At 42.9% G+C, this 16,074-nt stretch overlaps 1 protein-coding gene across 4 annotated transcripts in view; it reads right to left on the reverse strand.

The window, feature by feature from the left end:
• The window catches only part of LOC137380530 (protein bicaudal C homolog 1-like), a 305,313-nt gene extending 289,547 nt beyond the window's left edge, over positions 1-15,766 (reverse strand). For 2 of the 4 annotated variants that reach the window (XM_068052479.1, XM_068052477.1), the window contains exon 1: positions 15,398-15,765. In XM_068052479.1, the coding sequence (XP_067908580.1) occupies positions 15,398-15,620 (223 nt within the window). In that variant the 5' untranslated portion in view covers positions 15,621-15,765. Of the gene's footprint in view, positions 1-15,397 lie in introns of all 4 variants that reach the window. The other 2 variants (XM_068052478.1, XM_068052480.1) reach the window with 1 other exon arrangement.
• Between the last annotated feature and the right edge of the window lie 308 nt (positions 15,767-16,074).

Consider the following 16,074-nt stretch of genomic DNA (forward strand, 5'->3'; position numbering starts at 1 on the left):
TTTATTTGTCAATCCTATTTTAAGGCATTAACTTTTTAATAACGGAAATAAGGAGTCCTAATGGAACAAGAACCCTAATAGTGAAATCTCACATCAAAACCCAAGCTTCTCCTTGTTTTGGTAGGTTTAGGCCACAATCAGTTGCTGGGAGACATCCAATAGCATGAGACTAGGGTAGAATCTTACTTCAGCTCTGCACCCTTATGAAGACTCACAGATGCAGACCTATCCTCTCATCTGGCAGACATGACTCTAGCCCGCGCTACGTGGTTGACTGGATAACCTCTGAAGTGACTTGCAAGCCAGTCAATTGTAAAAACAAGCCTATACAGCAGCATCAAGAAGTCAGCCCACTATTGCCTTCTCAGAACATCTAAGGGTGGGTAATAAATGCAACCTGGCCAACATCGCCCATATTTGCCATCACTCTATACAGCAACTCATTGATGCACCTGTGTGACTTTGGACAACATTGTATCTGTTCATAACTTTCTCATGTTTTGCTCTGCTTTTCATGTGTTTCTGCTTTATGGCGTCTGATATACTGTTTGACTTTGTATCCCTGGTTACTTTGTATTGGGTGCTTGCAGTTTTCAGCTTGTCTCAGTGATAGCTCTCTCGCCTCCGAGTCAGAAGGTTGGAGATCCACCCGAGAAGATAACCTTGACTAACACCTGAGGGCATTGAAAGAGAGTGCTGCATTGTTGGAGGTCCCACCCTTCAGGTGAGGCATTAAAATCAGGTGGACATAATGGGTCTCACAGCACTTTTTTAAAGAACCATTCTCCCAGTGTCACCCTTCAACTGGAGCCAACAGATCAGTTGGGTACTTATCTCATTACTGCTTGTGGGACAGGCTGGTATGCAAATTCACTGTTACACTTGCCTTATAAAACAACAGTGACTTCACTTTGAAGGTAATTAATTGGCTGTGCAAGATACTTTATAAATCAAAGTTCACTCTTTCACTTGACTTGATTTTTGTTTTCCCCCTTCCTTCCATGAGAATTTTAAAACAGAGTTGTTGTCGGATCGGGAGCCAATGTGAGTCAGCGAGCACAGGAGTGATGGGTGAACGGGAATTGGTGTGAGGTATATTCAGGCAGCAGTGTTCTGAATGGATTTAACTTCATGAAGGGAGGAAGATGGGAGGCTGGCCAGGAGAGCACTGGAATAGTCAAGTCTGGAGGTAACAAAACTATGATGAGGGCTTCAGACACAGACGAACTGAGGCAGGGGTGGACAGGTGATGTTATGAAGGTGAAAGTAGGCAGGTTTTGACGGAGAGGACACGGAGTTGGAAGCTCAACTCCGGGTCAAATAGGACATTGACGCTGTGAACAGTCTGGTTCAGCAGTGGTCAGGGATGGGGGGGGGGAAGGAATCAATAGCTAGGTAACAGAGTTTGTGACATGGACTGAAGACAATGGCTTCAGTCTTTCCAATGTTAAATAAATGGCTGTGGCTACCTGTGGCAATAATGGCTTTTTCTTCTCTTCAGTTCATCTGGCCACTACTTGACACTGCACTAGAAAGCAATGAACATGTGAACTTCATCATTCACCAGTGGAGCACAGAACAATATTCTCAGCAAACTCCCAAAAATCTAACCAAACATCTTTAACCCCTCGAGATTACAAATCAGCATGCATCACTTTAAATTCTGTGAATTCTTGTCATTTTAATCTTCAATGGATTTTGGCAGATTGCTCAAGAAAGGATTGAAGATGATGCAACATATTAACAAGTCTGCTAAACTACAACTTTTCATCATGAAGGTACATTTCAAGTAATGAAATGGTACTTTTTGTTGAAAATTTACACTTCGGTTCTGGTTAACGTATGCTATGCAGAAATAATTCAAACCAAATGAAATGGAATTCTAATGAATGTCAAATGGAGTTTAAAAAGCATTGTATAAGTCTGAGGTAATACTCTCTCAAAGACATGCACATTTCTGAGCAATGACTGAATTCCTCTGCCTTACAGTTACTGCCTTTCCATAGCCCAGCACACTTCTTCATACAGAAATGACCAGGTCAGCAGTGCTGTTTCAAAGTTCATGCATAGAAAGGGAAACAGACATAACAACTTCCACTTACATTGCACTTTAGCACGATAAAGTGCCCCAAAGTACTTCATAGAGGGGAATAGGAACACAAGGCAGTGGTGAAAGAAGGAACAGGTACAATGATGAAAAGTTAGTTTTAAGAGGTAGTTGTTAAGAAGAGTGAGGTAGCAAGACAAGAGGGACTGAGGCAGAGTATCCCAGATTAAGGGGTGGAAACAATTACAGGCTTTGCAGTTGAAGGTGCAGCAGAGAGTAATAAGATACAATGGAGGCCAGAAAAAGAGAGCAAGTAGGAGGAAGTGAGGCAAGCGTTGCACTCTTGTTCAAAAAAGGGTGTAAAAATAAACCCAGCAACTACAGGCCTGTCAGTTTAACTTCAGTGGTGGGAAAACTTCTGGAAAAAGTAATTCGGGACAAAATCAATTGTCACATGGACAAATGCAAATTATCTTTAACTAACTTGCTGGAGTTTTTTTTGAGGAGGTAACAGAAAGTGTTGAAGAGGGCAATTGCTGTTGATGTGGTGCACATGGACTTTCAAAAGGCATTTGATACAATGCCACACAACAAACTTGTGAGCAAACTTGTAGCTCATGGAATAAAAGGAATGGTATCAACATAGATACAAAATTGGCTGAGTGACAGGAAACAAAGAGTAGTGGTTAATGGATGTTTTTCAGGCTGGAGGAAGGTTTGTAGTGGAGATCCCCAGGGATCAGTGTTGGGATCTTTGCTTTTCCTGATGTATATTAATGACCTAGACCTTTGTGGACAGGGCACAATTTCAAAGTTTGCGAATGATACAAAACTTGGAAGCATTGTAAACTGTGAGGAGGATAGTGTAGAACTCCAAAAGGACATAGACAATTTGGTGGGATGGGCAGACAGGTGGCAGATGAAGGTCAATGCAGAGAAATGTGAAGTGATTCATTTCGGTAGGAAGAATATAGAGAGACAATATAGAATAAAGGAAACAATTCTAAAGAGGGTGCAGGAGCAGAGGGACCTAAGTATATACGTGCATAAGTCATTGAAGGTGGCAGGACAGGTTGAGAGGGTGGTTAATAAAGCATACAGTATCCTGGGCGTCATTAACACATGCATAGAGTACAAGAGCAGGGAAGTTATGTCGCACTTGTATAAGACACTAATTCGGCCTCAGCTGGAATATTGCGTCTAGTTCTGGAAACCGCACTTTAGGAAAGACGAGGGCATTGGAGAGAGTACAGAAAAGATTCACGAGAATGGTTCCAGGGATGAGGAATTTTAGTTATGAAGATAGATTGGAGAAGTTAGGACTGTTTTCCTTGGAGAAGAGAAGGCTGAGAGGTGATTTGATCGAGGTATTCAAAATCATGAGGGGTCTGGGCAGAGTAGATAGAGAGAAGCTGTTCCCACTCATGAAAGGATCGAGAACAAGAGGGCACAGATTTAAATTATTTAGTAAGGTAAGCAAAAGTGACATGAGGAAAAACTTTTTCACGCAGCGAGTGATTAAGGTCTGAAATGCGTTGCCTGAGAATGTAGTGGAGGCAGGTTCAATTAAAGTATTCAAAAGGGAATTAGACAGTTATATGAAAAGGAAGAATGTGCAGGGTTACAGGGAGAAGGCAGGGGAATGGAACTGAGGGATTTGCTCTTTCAGAGAGCTGGTGCAGACACAATGGGCCGAATGGCCTCCTTCTGCACTGTAGCGATTCTGTGATTCGATGTGAGGCCATGGAGGAAATTGTGAATGGGGAACAATTTTAAAGCTGACAGTACAGGATGGGGAATCTATTCAAGCTAGTGAGCATGGTGGATTGAGGGGGAGGGGAATTGAAGTGCAGCGGTACGAGAGGGAAGGGAATTAGAGGGCGGCAGTACAAGGGGAAGGATTGGAGGAGTCCTTTTCAAATGGATTAGTATTTACTGACTGCCACACCACCCACCCACAGCTCCCAGGACAGGTAGATAAAGTGGTGAAGATGGCATATGGAATGCTTTCCTTTATTGGCCGAGGTATAGAATACAAAAACAGGGATGTAATGCTGGAACTGTATAAAACGCTGGTTAGGCCACAGCTGGAGTATTGCGTACAGTTCTGGTCACCACATTACAGAAAGGACATAATTGCTCTGGAGAGTACAGAGGAGAATTACAAGAATGTTGCCAGGGCTCGAAAGTTGCAGCTTTGAGGAAAGATTGGATAGGCTAGGGTTGTTTTCCTTACAACAGAGGAGGCTGAGGGGTGACTTAATTAAGATGTACAAAATTATGAGGGGCCTAGATAGAGTAGACAGGAAGGACCCGTTTCCGCTAGCGGAGAAGTCAATTACCGGGGGCAACAGATTTAAGGTGATTGGTAGAAGGATTAGAGGGGACATGAGGAAAACTTTTTCACCCAGAGGGTGGTGGGTGTCTGGAATTCACTGCCCAGATCAGTGGTGGAGGCAGAAACCCAACTCGTTTAAAAGGTACCTGGATCTGCACCTGAAGTGCTGTAACCTGCAAGGCTATGGGGCAGCTGCTGGAAGGTGGGATTAGATTGGGCGACTAGTTTTCTTTTAGCCAGTGCAGAGACGATGGCCTCCTTCTGTGCCATAACTTTTCTATGGTTTTATCCAAATTACAATACTACATGATACTCATTATACCCGGGCCAAATTGTATTTTGGTATCCTTTAACTTTTAGTAATTTTTTTTTTAAAAAACTTTCTTGAACAAGGCTGAGCTCATCTGGCACCCATCACCAACCCTGGTAACTATAGGTCCATCTAGCGGTTTTCCTGCCGCTCTCAGTGCTCCTCTACGTGTGCTCACCTCCAAGGTGCGACAGCCAGCTCACTCTGCATGACTCATGTGGCGAATGTACTCCCACCTCCCACCATTCGTGTACTCCTCAGCTATTTCACGGATCCCCTGGAAAGCCTCCAGAGGTCTGCAGAACCCCTGTTTGAGAAAAACTGTATTAGAGTACTGCTCTACTACAGAAATGGGAATTAAGGAAAGACTTGCATTGATATAGCAACTTTCACAACCCCAGGACATGCCAAAGTACTTTACAGCCAATGAAGTACTTTTGAAGTGTAGTCACTGTTGTAATTTAGGGAATGCTTCAGCCAATTTGCACACAGCAAGCTCCCACTAACAGCAATGTGATAATGACCAATAATCTGTTTTGAGGGATGTTGATTGAGGGATAAATATTAGGCAGGACACCAGGAATAACTCCCCTGCTCTTCTTCGAAATAGTACCATGGAATCTTTAATGTCCGCCAGACGGCGCCTCGGTTTAACGTCTCATCTGAAAGACAACAGCACGTTCCCTGAAAAGGTTTATGTTTTAGGACTTTCACCTCATATATTCATATTTATTGTCCAAAACTAGTCCCATGAGTGAGCCCTCACTCCTACAAACAAGAGTGTGTCTCCACCCACCCAATATCCAAGGAAATGTAACAAGCCCAGGGGTTGAATAGAAATCCTCATCACTCTATCCCATTTAGTGCACACATCACTTGCCCCGTGACCTTTGGAAAGTGGCTGAACAAACACTCATACTAAAGGCGTAGCCTGTAACCCAACAACAGATTCATTAATAAACAAATAGGTAAACAGCAGCAAAGACAAGACAGCGCATTGACAGGAAAATACAGATCTTAACTATCCCTCCGTGGAATACAGAAAACTTGTGCTGCTCTCTTATTCTCACTTTGAAGGACTCATGAATTGGGTGGGATAATTCCACCAAAATACAGCTTCTAATTCTTTGAAGTACATGATGGAGATAAAATTGGATCTTTCAAATTCAATAGAGTTGCCAAAAGAATACTTAAGAGAACCCATTAGTGGCCTGTTTTTGAACTGAAAAGCTTGGTCCAATCCTGGGAACAAATTAACCCGTTTCACACACTGCAGATGAACTGTGATCTCTTTCCACATCTAAGATCAACATTAGCGATACACATTCCCACATCACGACCTGACTGAACTGTACCAATAGGCAATGTACAACAGCCAGGCTGAGTCATTCTTTAGTTGAATGCAACTTTAACCTTGCAGAAACACAAGGAAGAAAGAAGCCCAATAGTTTAATGCATTATAGACAAAAAATCGTAAATAAGAGAGTGCAAAAAAGAAATTACGTTTGAAGTGCTAATCTCCCCCCAAAAAACCACTTTCCCAAAAACGTTTTGAACACTTTCTTTACCAAGAGGTAAATCTTCATCTTTACGGTTCAAAAGCAAGACAAGGTAACAACCTCTCTGGTGCAAGAAGATATGAGTGAATGATTCTTCTCCAAAATCTGCCTTTGGCTGGCTGTCACCAAAATGAATGGACTCAGCGCCTTGCCCAATCTCAGAAGCTAATGCAACATTGAGGGGAGGCATCTAAGTGCTTCACACGGCAAACACATTTCCCAGACTGACCCATCATCCCTCTGAATGATGCGTAACACTTGGCAACTATATTCCAAGACATCGCCCTCTCCGCTCCAATCTCAACCTCACAGCCAACAAAACCTTCATCGTGCATTCTCCATTCTGAGACTGGATGTCTTCGAAACGCTCCTCAGAGCAGCCTCTGGATCTCCAGAGATGGTCTCCAGTCATTATAACATATAACCTTGGCAAGGGCCCTGACAATGGAGCAAGCTCACTCCACATACACCACCTATGTTTCCACTCACAAGGATAATGGTTTGGAAAAGAAAGTTATTTATTTTGTCTGTCATCATGTCAAACTAGCAATGCCCAACAGGAAAAATGACAGAAGAAACAAACACAAATAACTGCAATTGGTGGAGTTCATCTGATGCAGGTTATGAATTGAAGTGAACTTGTTATGTGCTGGCCTTGCACAGAACACAGAAGTGCCCTGAGGGAACAGACTGGTGTCGGTGTGCTCTCTACAGATGAAGCATGGTAATACCACTAAACTTCTCATCTTTCACTTCCTCAATCACAAAGTCAGGCCTCGCGGAAGCTGCTCCTGCTCATCAGTTGTGTAAGAAAAAGGTTACATTATAAGTTGGATGAACCGCCGTACACAAAGAGGTCTATTAATCTCCAGCTCACTACAGATCCAGCACTCTTGACAATCTACATACCTACTGGCAACAAAGCTTATAACCAATTAATAGCACTATAATTGAGAAAGCGAGGCCTGGACAACATATGTCAGCCAAGAGCGACGTCTCAATTCATTCCATCTTTGCTGCCTCCGGAGAATCCTTGGCATCAGGTGGCAGGACCATATCTCCAACGCAGAAGTCCTCACAGCGGCCAACAACCCCAGCATATACACCCCACTGAGCCAGCGGCGCTGGAGATGGCTTGGCCATGTGAGCCGCATGGAAGATGGCAGGATCCCCAAGGAGGTATTGTACAGCGAGCTCGTCACTGGTATCAGCCCCGCTGGCCATCCATGTCTCCGCTTTAAAGATGTCTGCAAACGCGACATGAAGTTCTGTGACATTGATCACAAGTCGTGGGAGTCAGTTGCCAGTGATCGCCAGAGCTGGCGGACAGCCATAAAGACGGGGCTAAAGTGTGGTGAGTCGAAGAGACTTAGCAGTTGGCAGGAAAAAAGACAGAAGCGCAAGGGGAGAGCCAACTGTGTAACAGCCCCGACAACCAATTTTATCTGCAGCACCTGTGGAAGAGTCTGTCACTCTAGAATTGGCCTTTATAACCACTCCAGGCACTGCTCCACAAACCACTGACCACCTCTAGGCACTTACCCATTGTCTCTCGAGACAAGGAGGCCAAAGAAGAAGAAGAATTGAGAAAGGAAGAGATAGGGAAAAAGAGTAAAATAAAGAGATAGATAGAAAAAAAAAGAGTGAAGAAATGAGAAAGAGATAAAGAGAAAGAGAGACTATGAGGGCAATAGAAACCAAGGCAGAAAGAAAGAGATGCAAGGATATAGACAGATAAAGATATAGATATGTAACTCGATATGAATAAAAATAGAGTAATAGGAGTAAAGACATAGATGGATCGATAGACAGACACGAGCAGGCAGACAAGATAAACAGATTAGATTAGAAAGAAATATGTTCAGTCCGTTTCTCTCTTCAAGTCTTCCCACCAATTGCCAGAAGTTAAATATTCTTCACTCTGCTACTACAAGCGGCAATTACTGAAGCACAAACCTGTGTGTATACAGGTCACACCAAAAGTTTGTTCCACCACACGCACTATTGTAGATGCAGACAAAACCAGGTCACTGGTATCTCTTTAATAATGGTTTAAAATGTTAGAGATGTTAGAGTGATACGAGGCTAATTAACTTCAGAGAATGACAGAACTTGGGTCACTCTACCTGGAACAGTTGGCATTTAATTGACCCAGACACAGGCTGCTCTCTGCTCAGGGGTGCATACATGGTGAGATTCTACACCTGAAAGCCAACACTTGACGAGGCTGGGGAAATATCATTTTTATTTAAGAGCAGCTACATTCTACACCCTAAATTTTTTAGCATATTGAGTTTGAAGGGGCTATTTAAACTATACTTTTATTTTTTTTTTTGAGACCTCAGTGTTTTTCATCTTTGCATTAACTTGTAGATAGAAAATTTCAGTTGCAGAAAATCACCACTCATTTAACATTAGTTGCATGCTTCTAAATTAAGTAGTGAACAGAACCAGCTTCCAGAATACATGGGAGGACAAAATGTAGATCTCATCCAGTTAAAGGACTTGACTCAAGGGCTGGTACAGGTGCTCTACACAACTTAAACGTATTATCATTGGCCACAGTCCAAAAATATTCTCTAATCTTCACAACCATTGAAAAGGAACTCAAATTTCCATTTGCTGTTTGGAAGTTTTTTTTTTTAAAAACAACAACACAGCCACATTCCTCACCAGCACACTCGAAAAGGTTTAGGTGAAAGAAGCAATTTATGAATGACATCATCATCTCTCGTGGTCTCCGGGCAATTTAAGTGTTCAAGTCAGGAAGCCTCTGAAATAAAAGAGACACTTTTGGACAGGCTCTGTGACAGTCTACATCCCTGTAGAGTGGATCCCAGCTGAGTATCTGCACTCCTGAAGTGATTCTGTGGAACAGATTTGTCCAGCAGATCAATTTCTCCAAAGATTGCGTCTGTTCCTGTAACCTCGCTTGCAAATGTTTTCTGGAACCCAATCCTCGTATGGTGAGCATTATTATATTGTCAAAAATCATCTGGTTTTCCGTTTTAGACAAGTCATCTGTCATCTGATGATAGTTAAAGCACAGACTAGTCTACTGCAATGATCGAGGGAGGAATCCTCAGGCTGTAATTACGCAAAGTATTTCCATGTATTAAACTTCAAAGTGAAGAAAAGTCCAGATCAATATTTTAACTGATTAATTAGCTGCAGCTTGTAGACAGGCTTTATAACATATGTGGTACAGACTATCAATCATTAACCTGCCCCCAGCAGAGAAAAAAAAACTTGAAACAAATTCCAGACAATCATATCCAGTGAATCACAATATGAGCAAATTTCACTTCCATCCATCCCTCCCCCAACAAACTTCAGTTTAACCAACATTTTTAATCTCAGCCTTCCCACTCAGATAAGGTCTGTTCACATTTCCGAAGTCTCAAATAGTTACTATTTATATGAATGCTATCTCTCTCCTATCTGTCCATATATGCATGTCTCTAACTTTCAAATACAGACCTTCTTGTGTGAATTCACACATTAGACTGCCACCTGATGTAGTATTCACTGTCACACTTCTGTACAATAACAGTGCAAGTCAGGACACAGTTTTCAAGAGGCTGGAAGTATTTTAGTGTCCATACAACAGTAATCTTGCACTAACTCCAAATAATATTCCACTTCTTATTCATGGCTTCTCTTTCATTGGTAGTGTTGTGCACTCCACAGGTTTATTGATGAAACATGTAGAATCTCTTTACGTCAACTTATAACACAGGGACCTAAAGTGATTCCATGCTAGTTTCCTTTGTGTACAGCAGAAATAGCTCCCCATTTATATCAGTCGGAACAGGCAGCTTTGATCAACAGTACTATGGTGCATTCATGCAGCTTGCGAAATGGAGAACTAATATTAAAACCAGCAGCTTGTTCTTTCATAAAGAAAATTATCAAAAAAACTAAGGTTAATTTATTAAATGTGATAAGCTCCCTAAATAACTCCGAGTTATCCCGTGAGTGGCTGACACACATAGACCAAGTCGTCCCAGAATTGAACCTGATCTGTGTCAAGTTAACTGATCTCAGCCAAGTTAGCTACTGTTGGGGCCAATGGGGGGGTGGGGGGGCGCGACAGGGGGAAGTTGAGGAGTGAAAAATCGATAATTTGCTTCAATGCCCTGAGTTAGGGAACAGAAAACTAACCAGGGCTCCCACTCTTTTTGTTTTAATTCAAAAATATACTTTATTCATAAAAATCTGTAAAAAATACATTACCAGTTTCAAACAGCACCAAGTCAAAAAATACAAACAGTGCAAAGGAGATCAGTTTCCTTCAATACAATCGTGAGTTGTCTCACAACCCTTCCATTTCATTTCTCATGCCATATACATTTTTACATTTTACAGCAAATGAAAATTTTCCCGATACAGTTCGAGGGGTTTCCCATGGATCCAGCCCCTCAGTTCAGCTTGGTGGGGGGACCTTACACAGTGGTCTTTCCCCATTGAGCCTTTGCTGCGACTGCCCCAAGCTTTAGTGCGTCCCTCAGCACGTAGTCCCACTCCTCTTTGGCGACCCCAGTGAAACAATACATGTGTAGATGCCAAGTGCAGGTAAAATCAGGACCAGGCTCAGTTGTGATGCCCCTCACAGTCAAGTAGCCTTCCGACACACTCAATCAAGACTTCCATGTGAACAACGACCACTTGACCCTATTACCATTGTCCACTAGAAGCCATGCTCTAGTGAGAAGTCCCCTGTAGTTATGCAAATTATGCCTCTTAAAGCTTAAAAGCCATTCGTCCACATAGCTGCCACAACTTAAGATCAAAAATCGACAATCTGGAATCTCATAACATCTTGCCAATGACTTAATTGGTAATGGCAGCAGGTAGAGTTTGGAACATCCCTGGCAATGTTCCCTCCAAGCTGCATGGCCACACAGCAACCCAAAAGTTCCTGCACAGGCTCCTTTAAGTTACTGCATGTGCGTACAAAAAAAATTTAGAGGGTCGCACACTTAAATTGCCCATTAACTACAAAAAAAATTAGAGAATATTGGTCCCTAGTTTGATTTGCAACCTCTGCTGAATTCAATGATGGATTGGTAATGGAGTTGCTACAATAAGTGGAAAAAATGCATGTCAGGATTGTTACTCTTGATAGAAATCCAGTGACCCCTATTGTGAAAGGGTTCAGGTCTATACATGTGTATGCTGCATTGCTCCAATTCTGACCTTTTGTACATCTCCCACTTGCTTTGCTCTGCCAATGGATTGGCAGCCATGCCTTCAGCCATCTTGACCCGAAGCTTTGAAATTTCCCTCCCCACCTCTCTCTCCTCTGCTTAAAACCTGTCCCTTTAATCAAGCATTTTGTCGCCCACCCTAAAGTCTCTTTTTGTAACTCAATGTCAATTTTGGTCTGATTACACTCCTGTGAAGCACTTTGGGACAGTTTATGATGTTAAAAGTACAAGCTGTTGTGAGAGGAGTGACTGGGCTGCAATACCTCCCCCTGCCCAAACGCCTGCCAACTCCCTGTCCCGCCCGACGCACCCCGGCAGCACCCCCACGCCCCCTGACATACCCCCAAACACAACCCTGCTCCCCCTCATGCCCTACATCCAGAACTAAGCAGTTGTTAACACTCAGTGACGAGCCTCACACTCAAAGAGATACTGAAGGGCACTCAGTGCCTCTGCTCCAGCAGGGGACAGCACCTTGCGGAAATGAGGGGAGATATTTATGTCCTTGTCCGGACAATGCAACCAGTCTCCCTTTGATCATACCTCTGAAGTGGGCTGCACAGCTCAAAACATTTCAGCACACTTCCACACAGCTCATTTTGAAATACAGCTTATAAAATACTGATAAAAGTGGAATGCCCCTAATTTAGGACAGCCTATGTCTCTGAATAAATGTCAACATTTATATATGCTTTAAGATCTAAAATATCCTTGAACACATACAATAAATGATGTGTTAATCAGTAGGTTACAATAACCCATCTCCCAGGAGCTGTTTGATTCCAAGACTTCTGAGGAGATTGGCAGTATATTACTTTAAATGGACACTTTTTTTCTACTCTGATTTCAGCCAATTTACACTGGAGTCATAGTGCCCACAGTAATCTTTGTATGATTTAACATGGGTTAGTTAGGATCACAATAGCGCAGTTGGAACCATTCACGCCATTGTGCACATTCATAGATCAGCCTTAAAAGCTGTCTGTCCCTGTGAAGCAAGTTTACAATCTCAGTCCTTGACAATGGGGCAAGACACTATCCAGGGGCTACACAGGGTATGTGCAAAAGAATGGCAGCCAAGTCATCCTGTATTGCTGTAACACGCCACACAGCTTAAAGGAGGACTGCCATTAAAACACCTGACAGCAGTTGTCCCATACATCTATAAGACCAAGGAAAAAGTAGAGGAGACAAATGGGGGAAAGGGGGGGGGGGGGGAAATATTGATGTCATCTTAGCATTCAGTCTGGTTACTTTCCAATAACTAAATACACATTTAAAAATACTTCAATTCTGCTGGGATAGTGACAGTAACTCCTGCACAAGGATGAATTTGTGAAAGAGCTCGGACTGCAAGCTGATCAAACCCACTTTGCATGCAACTATCAACCAGACATCAGTGCCAGGCTAAATGAAAGTGAATCTCACACTGGGTAGATTTTGCATTGATTGGCAAAACATGCAATTAGATCAAATCAAACCTGGAAGATATTTTGCCCCCTTTAAAATATATATTCCTGCACTGTAGTTTGATTCTCGCCACACTGAGTCACAAGGACAGCTGCAGCAGCATGGTGATTCATGAAGACTCACTAAAACGTGACACTTCAGCACTAGTTTCATCTTCTAGGTACTGTTCTAAACCTCCTTTTTAGTACCCAATAATATAATTCACATTGCTGTTTCCTCAATTCAAACTATTGGAAATTCAAACATTTCACACTATATTCCACTTTGATGCATTATGTTGCTTAATTCAATTTTTTGTACCAAAAAGTGGCTTTTAATCAGGAGTAGACTTACCCCAGTCTTTGTTATCCATCAGCCACACACCAGTATAAAATTAAACCCTCCTTATACACCCAAGCTATCAAGTGATGTCATATCATACGCTCGAATAGACATAGGTAATTCTGCTCAAAGATCTTAGTATTTTTTCCCCACTGTGTGGGGAGCTGAGGCAGCTCACAGCAAAGAGAATCACCAGTGTTACAGATGCTACAAATAAACACATACAAGAATCGAGAGTTCAGGTTATCAGCTGGTCTAGGGATTCAGATAACCAAGTACAATTTCAGCTCAGTCGTTTCCTTGGGCTGTCACCTTATAACTTTCTCTTCATAGCCTATACAGATGAATAATCACTGTTCACAGCCATCACTACTTTAGAAGATAGTCACTAATAAATCCAATAGGGAATCTAGGAGAAACTTCTTTACTCTGAGCAGTGAGAATGTGGAACTTGCTACCACAACAAACAGTTAAGACAAATACCACAGATGCATTTAAGGGGTAACCAAATAAACACATGTGGGAGAAAATACAATGATATTCTGATAGGGTTAGATGTAGTAAGGTGGGAGGAGGCCCCTGTGAAGTGTAAACACTGGCAGAAATCAGTTGGGCTAAATGGCCAGTTTCCATCCTGTAAAATTCTATGTTAATTCGACACTTCTCCCAGAGTATATGAAACTTCTCCTGTTGGTTCTGATTGCTTCAATTGTTTTTAACATTGAAGGGACAAGTCCAAATATATTCTGGAAAGTTTGATTTTTTTTTTTAAATGAAGCATTTAAAAATGACAAGAGGTTATAACCCACACCAAGAAGTTTCAGACGACACCGATCAACAGCCAGTCAAACAAGATTCAGGAGACACGTGGGTCACTAACTTGGGAATAAAAGCTTCACAGAGCTGTCGATCCGACTCCCAGCCATTTACTAGTCAGAAATGCTGGAGAATAAAAGCTGTGGTCCTAATGCACAACACAAGTTAGCTCAAACTCACTACAGTTCACATCTGCTTTGGGGACATGAAGCTTTTTCTTAACCGGTACTGTGTTGAAAAAAAAAACAATTGCCACGTCTTTCGACGTTTTGCAGTTTCAAAAAAATTCTTGGAAGGCTGCCGAAATTTATATGTAAAGTAAACGGGCAGTAACCAATAAGTGTTTCAACCTAACTGAATTAATCAGATTTCTCTCAGTTGCAAAAAAAAAAATGCGCTTGTCCCGAAAATTTGAAGTTCAGGTCTGAAGGTGACACCAGCGTTCATGTTATATGGCACTAACTGGTCAAGACCTGCTGCTACAGATCAGAGAGTATGGACGGTAACTTAAATAAAAGCAAAATACTGCGGATGCTGGAGATCTGAAATAAAAACAAGAAATGCTGGAATCACTCAGCAGGTCTGGCAGCATCTGTGGAAAGAGAAGCAGAGTTAACGTTTCGGGTCAGTGACCCTTCTTCGGAACTTGGACGGTATGGACGGTAACTTGTTAACCTTTTGGAGGCGTGCACACCAGCATCTGCTCCTCAGGACATTGCAACTGTTAGAACTTGTAGAGTGCCAAGGACCCTCTGACCTGGACTGTATCAAGTTCCAGGTGGGCTCTCGGGCCACAGTTCATTGCATCAGTGTAACTTGTGGAGTCAGGTCCTGGGATGTGTCACCTCTGCACTGTAAAGTAGCATATAACAGCAGCCTCACGGACTTAAATAGCCCCAACGTGCTGTCCTTTATATTGAGAGAGTCTGTTGCAGCTGTCACCAGTTATTGTGGAAATATAACTTTTTTTCCTGGGAAAACATCTATTTTAGACATTTGCTACGAATTGTCATGCTGACTGATCCAGCCCCACGGTCACTGCCTCTTAGCCAGTGATGAGCTGCTCACACTTCCTGACTTTCCCTGAGTTAAACTTGTTTTATTTGCTTCCAGATCAGTTGCCCCCGTTTCTGACTCTCTCACTGACCTGTACTTTGCTGTACTTATTCCCAGCTCTCAGGCTGCTGCCCAGCTTTTCTCCCCTCACTCACCGGAAAGATAGAGAGGGCAGGAGGGAGGGTGGTTATTAAAACTTGCTTCCACCTCCCCGGCTCCTGGCCGGGAGCTCTGCAGACAGTGGAACCTGGTTCCGTTCTTGCTCCTCACCTTGTAACATCGCCTCCAGCTTCTTGCGGTCCACCCGGAATCTTTCCTCTAGCCAGTCGGGGTCAGTGCAGTGCGGGAGACTCTGACCGTCCTCCTCGGAGGCTGCGAGCGGAGAGTCGGTGCTCCTCTCGCTGTTGGAGCCGGGGTCGGCGGAGGCTCCGGGCTCTTGCAGCGACTGAACCGGCAGCAAGTAGCCGCTCAGAGAGTCGCACTGAGCCGCCATGGCTGGGAGCGGGTCCGGGGACAGAAGCAGCGCCGCAGTCACTCAGACAGACAGTTTCACTTCCAGCTGGGGGCTGGACTGGCACTGAAACTCCACATCCACATCTACATCTCACTCCTAATCCAACACTGACTCCCTCCCTCCCTCACATTGCAGAGTAAATCTCCTCCGCAAATCCATCCGCACAATAGCACTCAAAGTAGTCCCATTGCAATGTAATCTGTAACCTATTACAATAGTCAGTCTCAGTGAGCTGACTCTCCAATTTAATGCACACAAACACACTGAAAATGGACCAACTGTTGGCATTAACCCCTTGGAGTGAAATTCAGCCTAAAAAAAAATCAAAGTTTCAGGGGTCTTTAAAATTTTTCCCTTCAAATAAATTTTTCAGTGAATTTTGCTTCTTTTCTAGGCGAGTTATCCAGCGGAAGGGTTAAATACTTAACCCCCC

Source organism: Heterodontus francisci, chromosome 20, assembly GCF_036365525.1.
Source record: "Heterodontus francisci isolate sHetFra1 chromosome 20, sHetFra1.hap1, whole genome shotgun sequence".
Taxonomy (NCBI): domain Eukaryota; kingdom Metazoa; phylum Chordata; class Chondrichthyes; order Heterodontiformes; family Heterodontidae; genus Heterodontus; species Heterodontus francisci.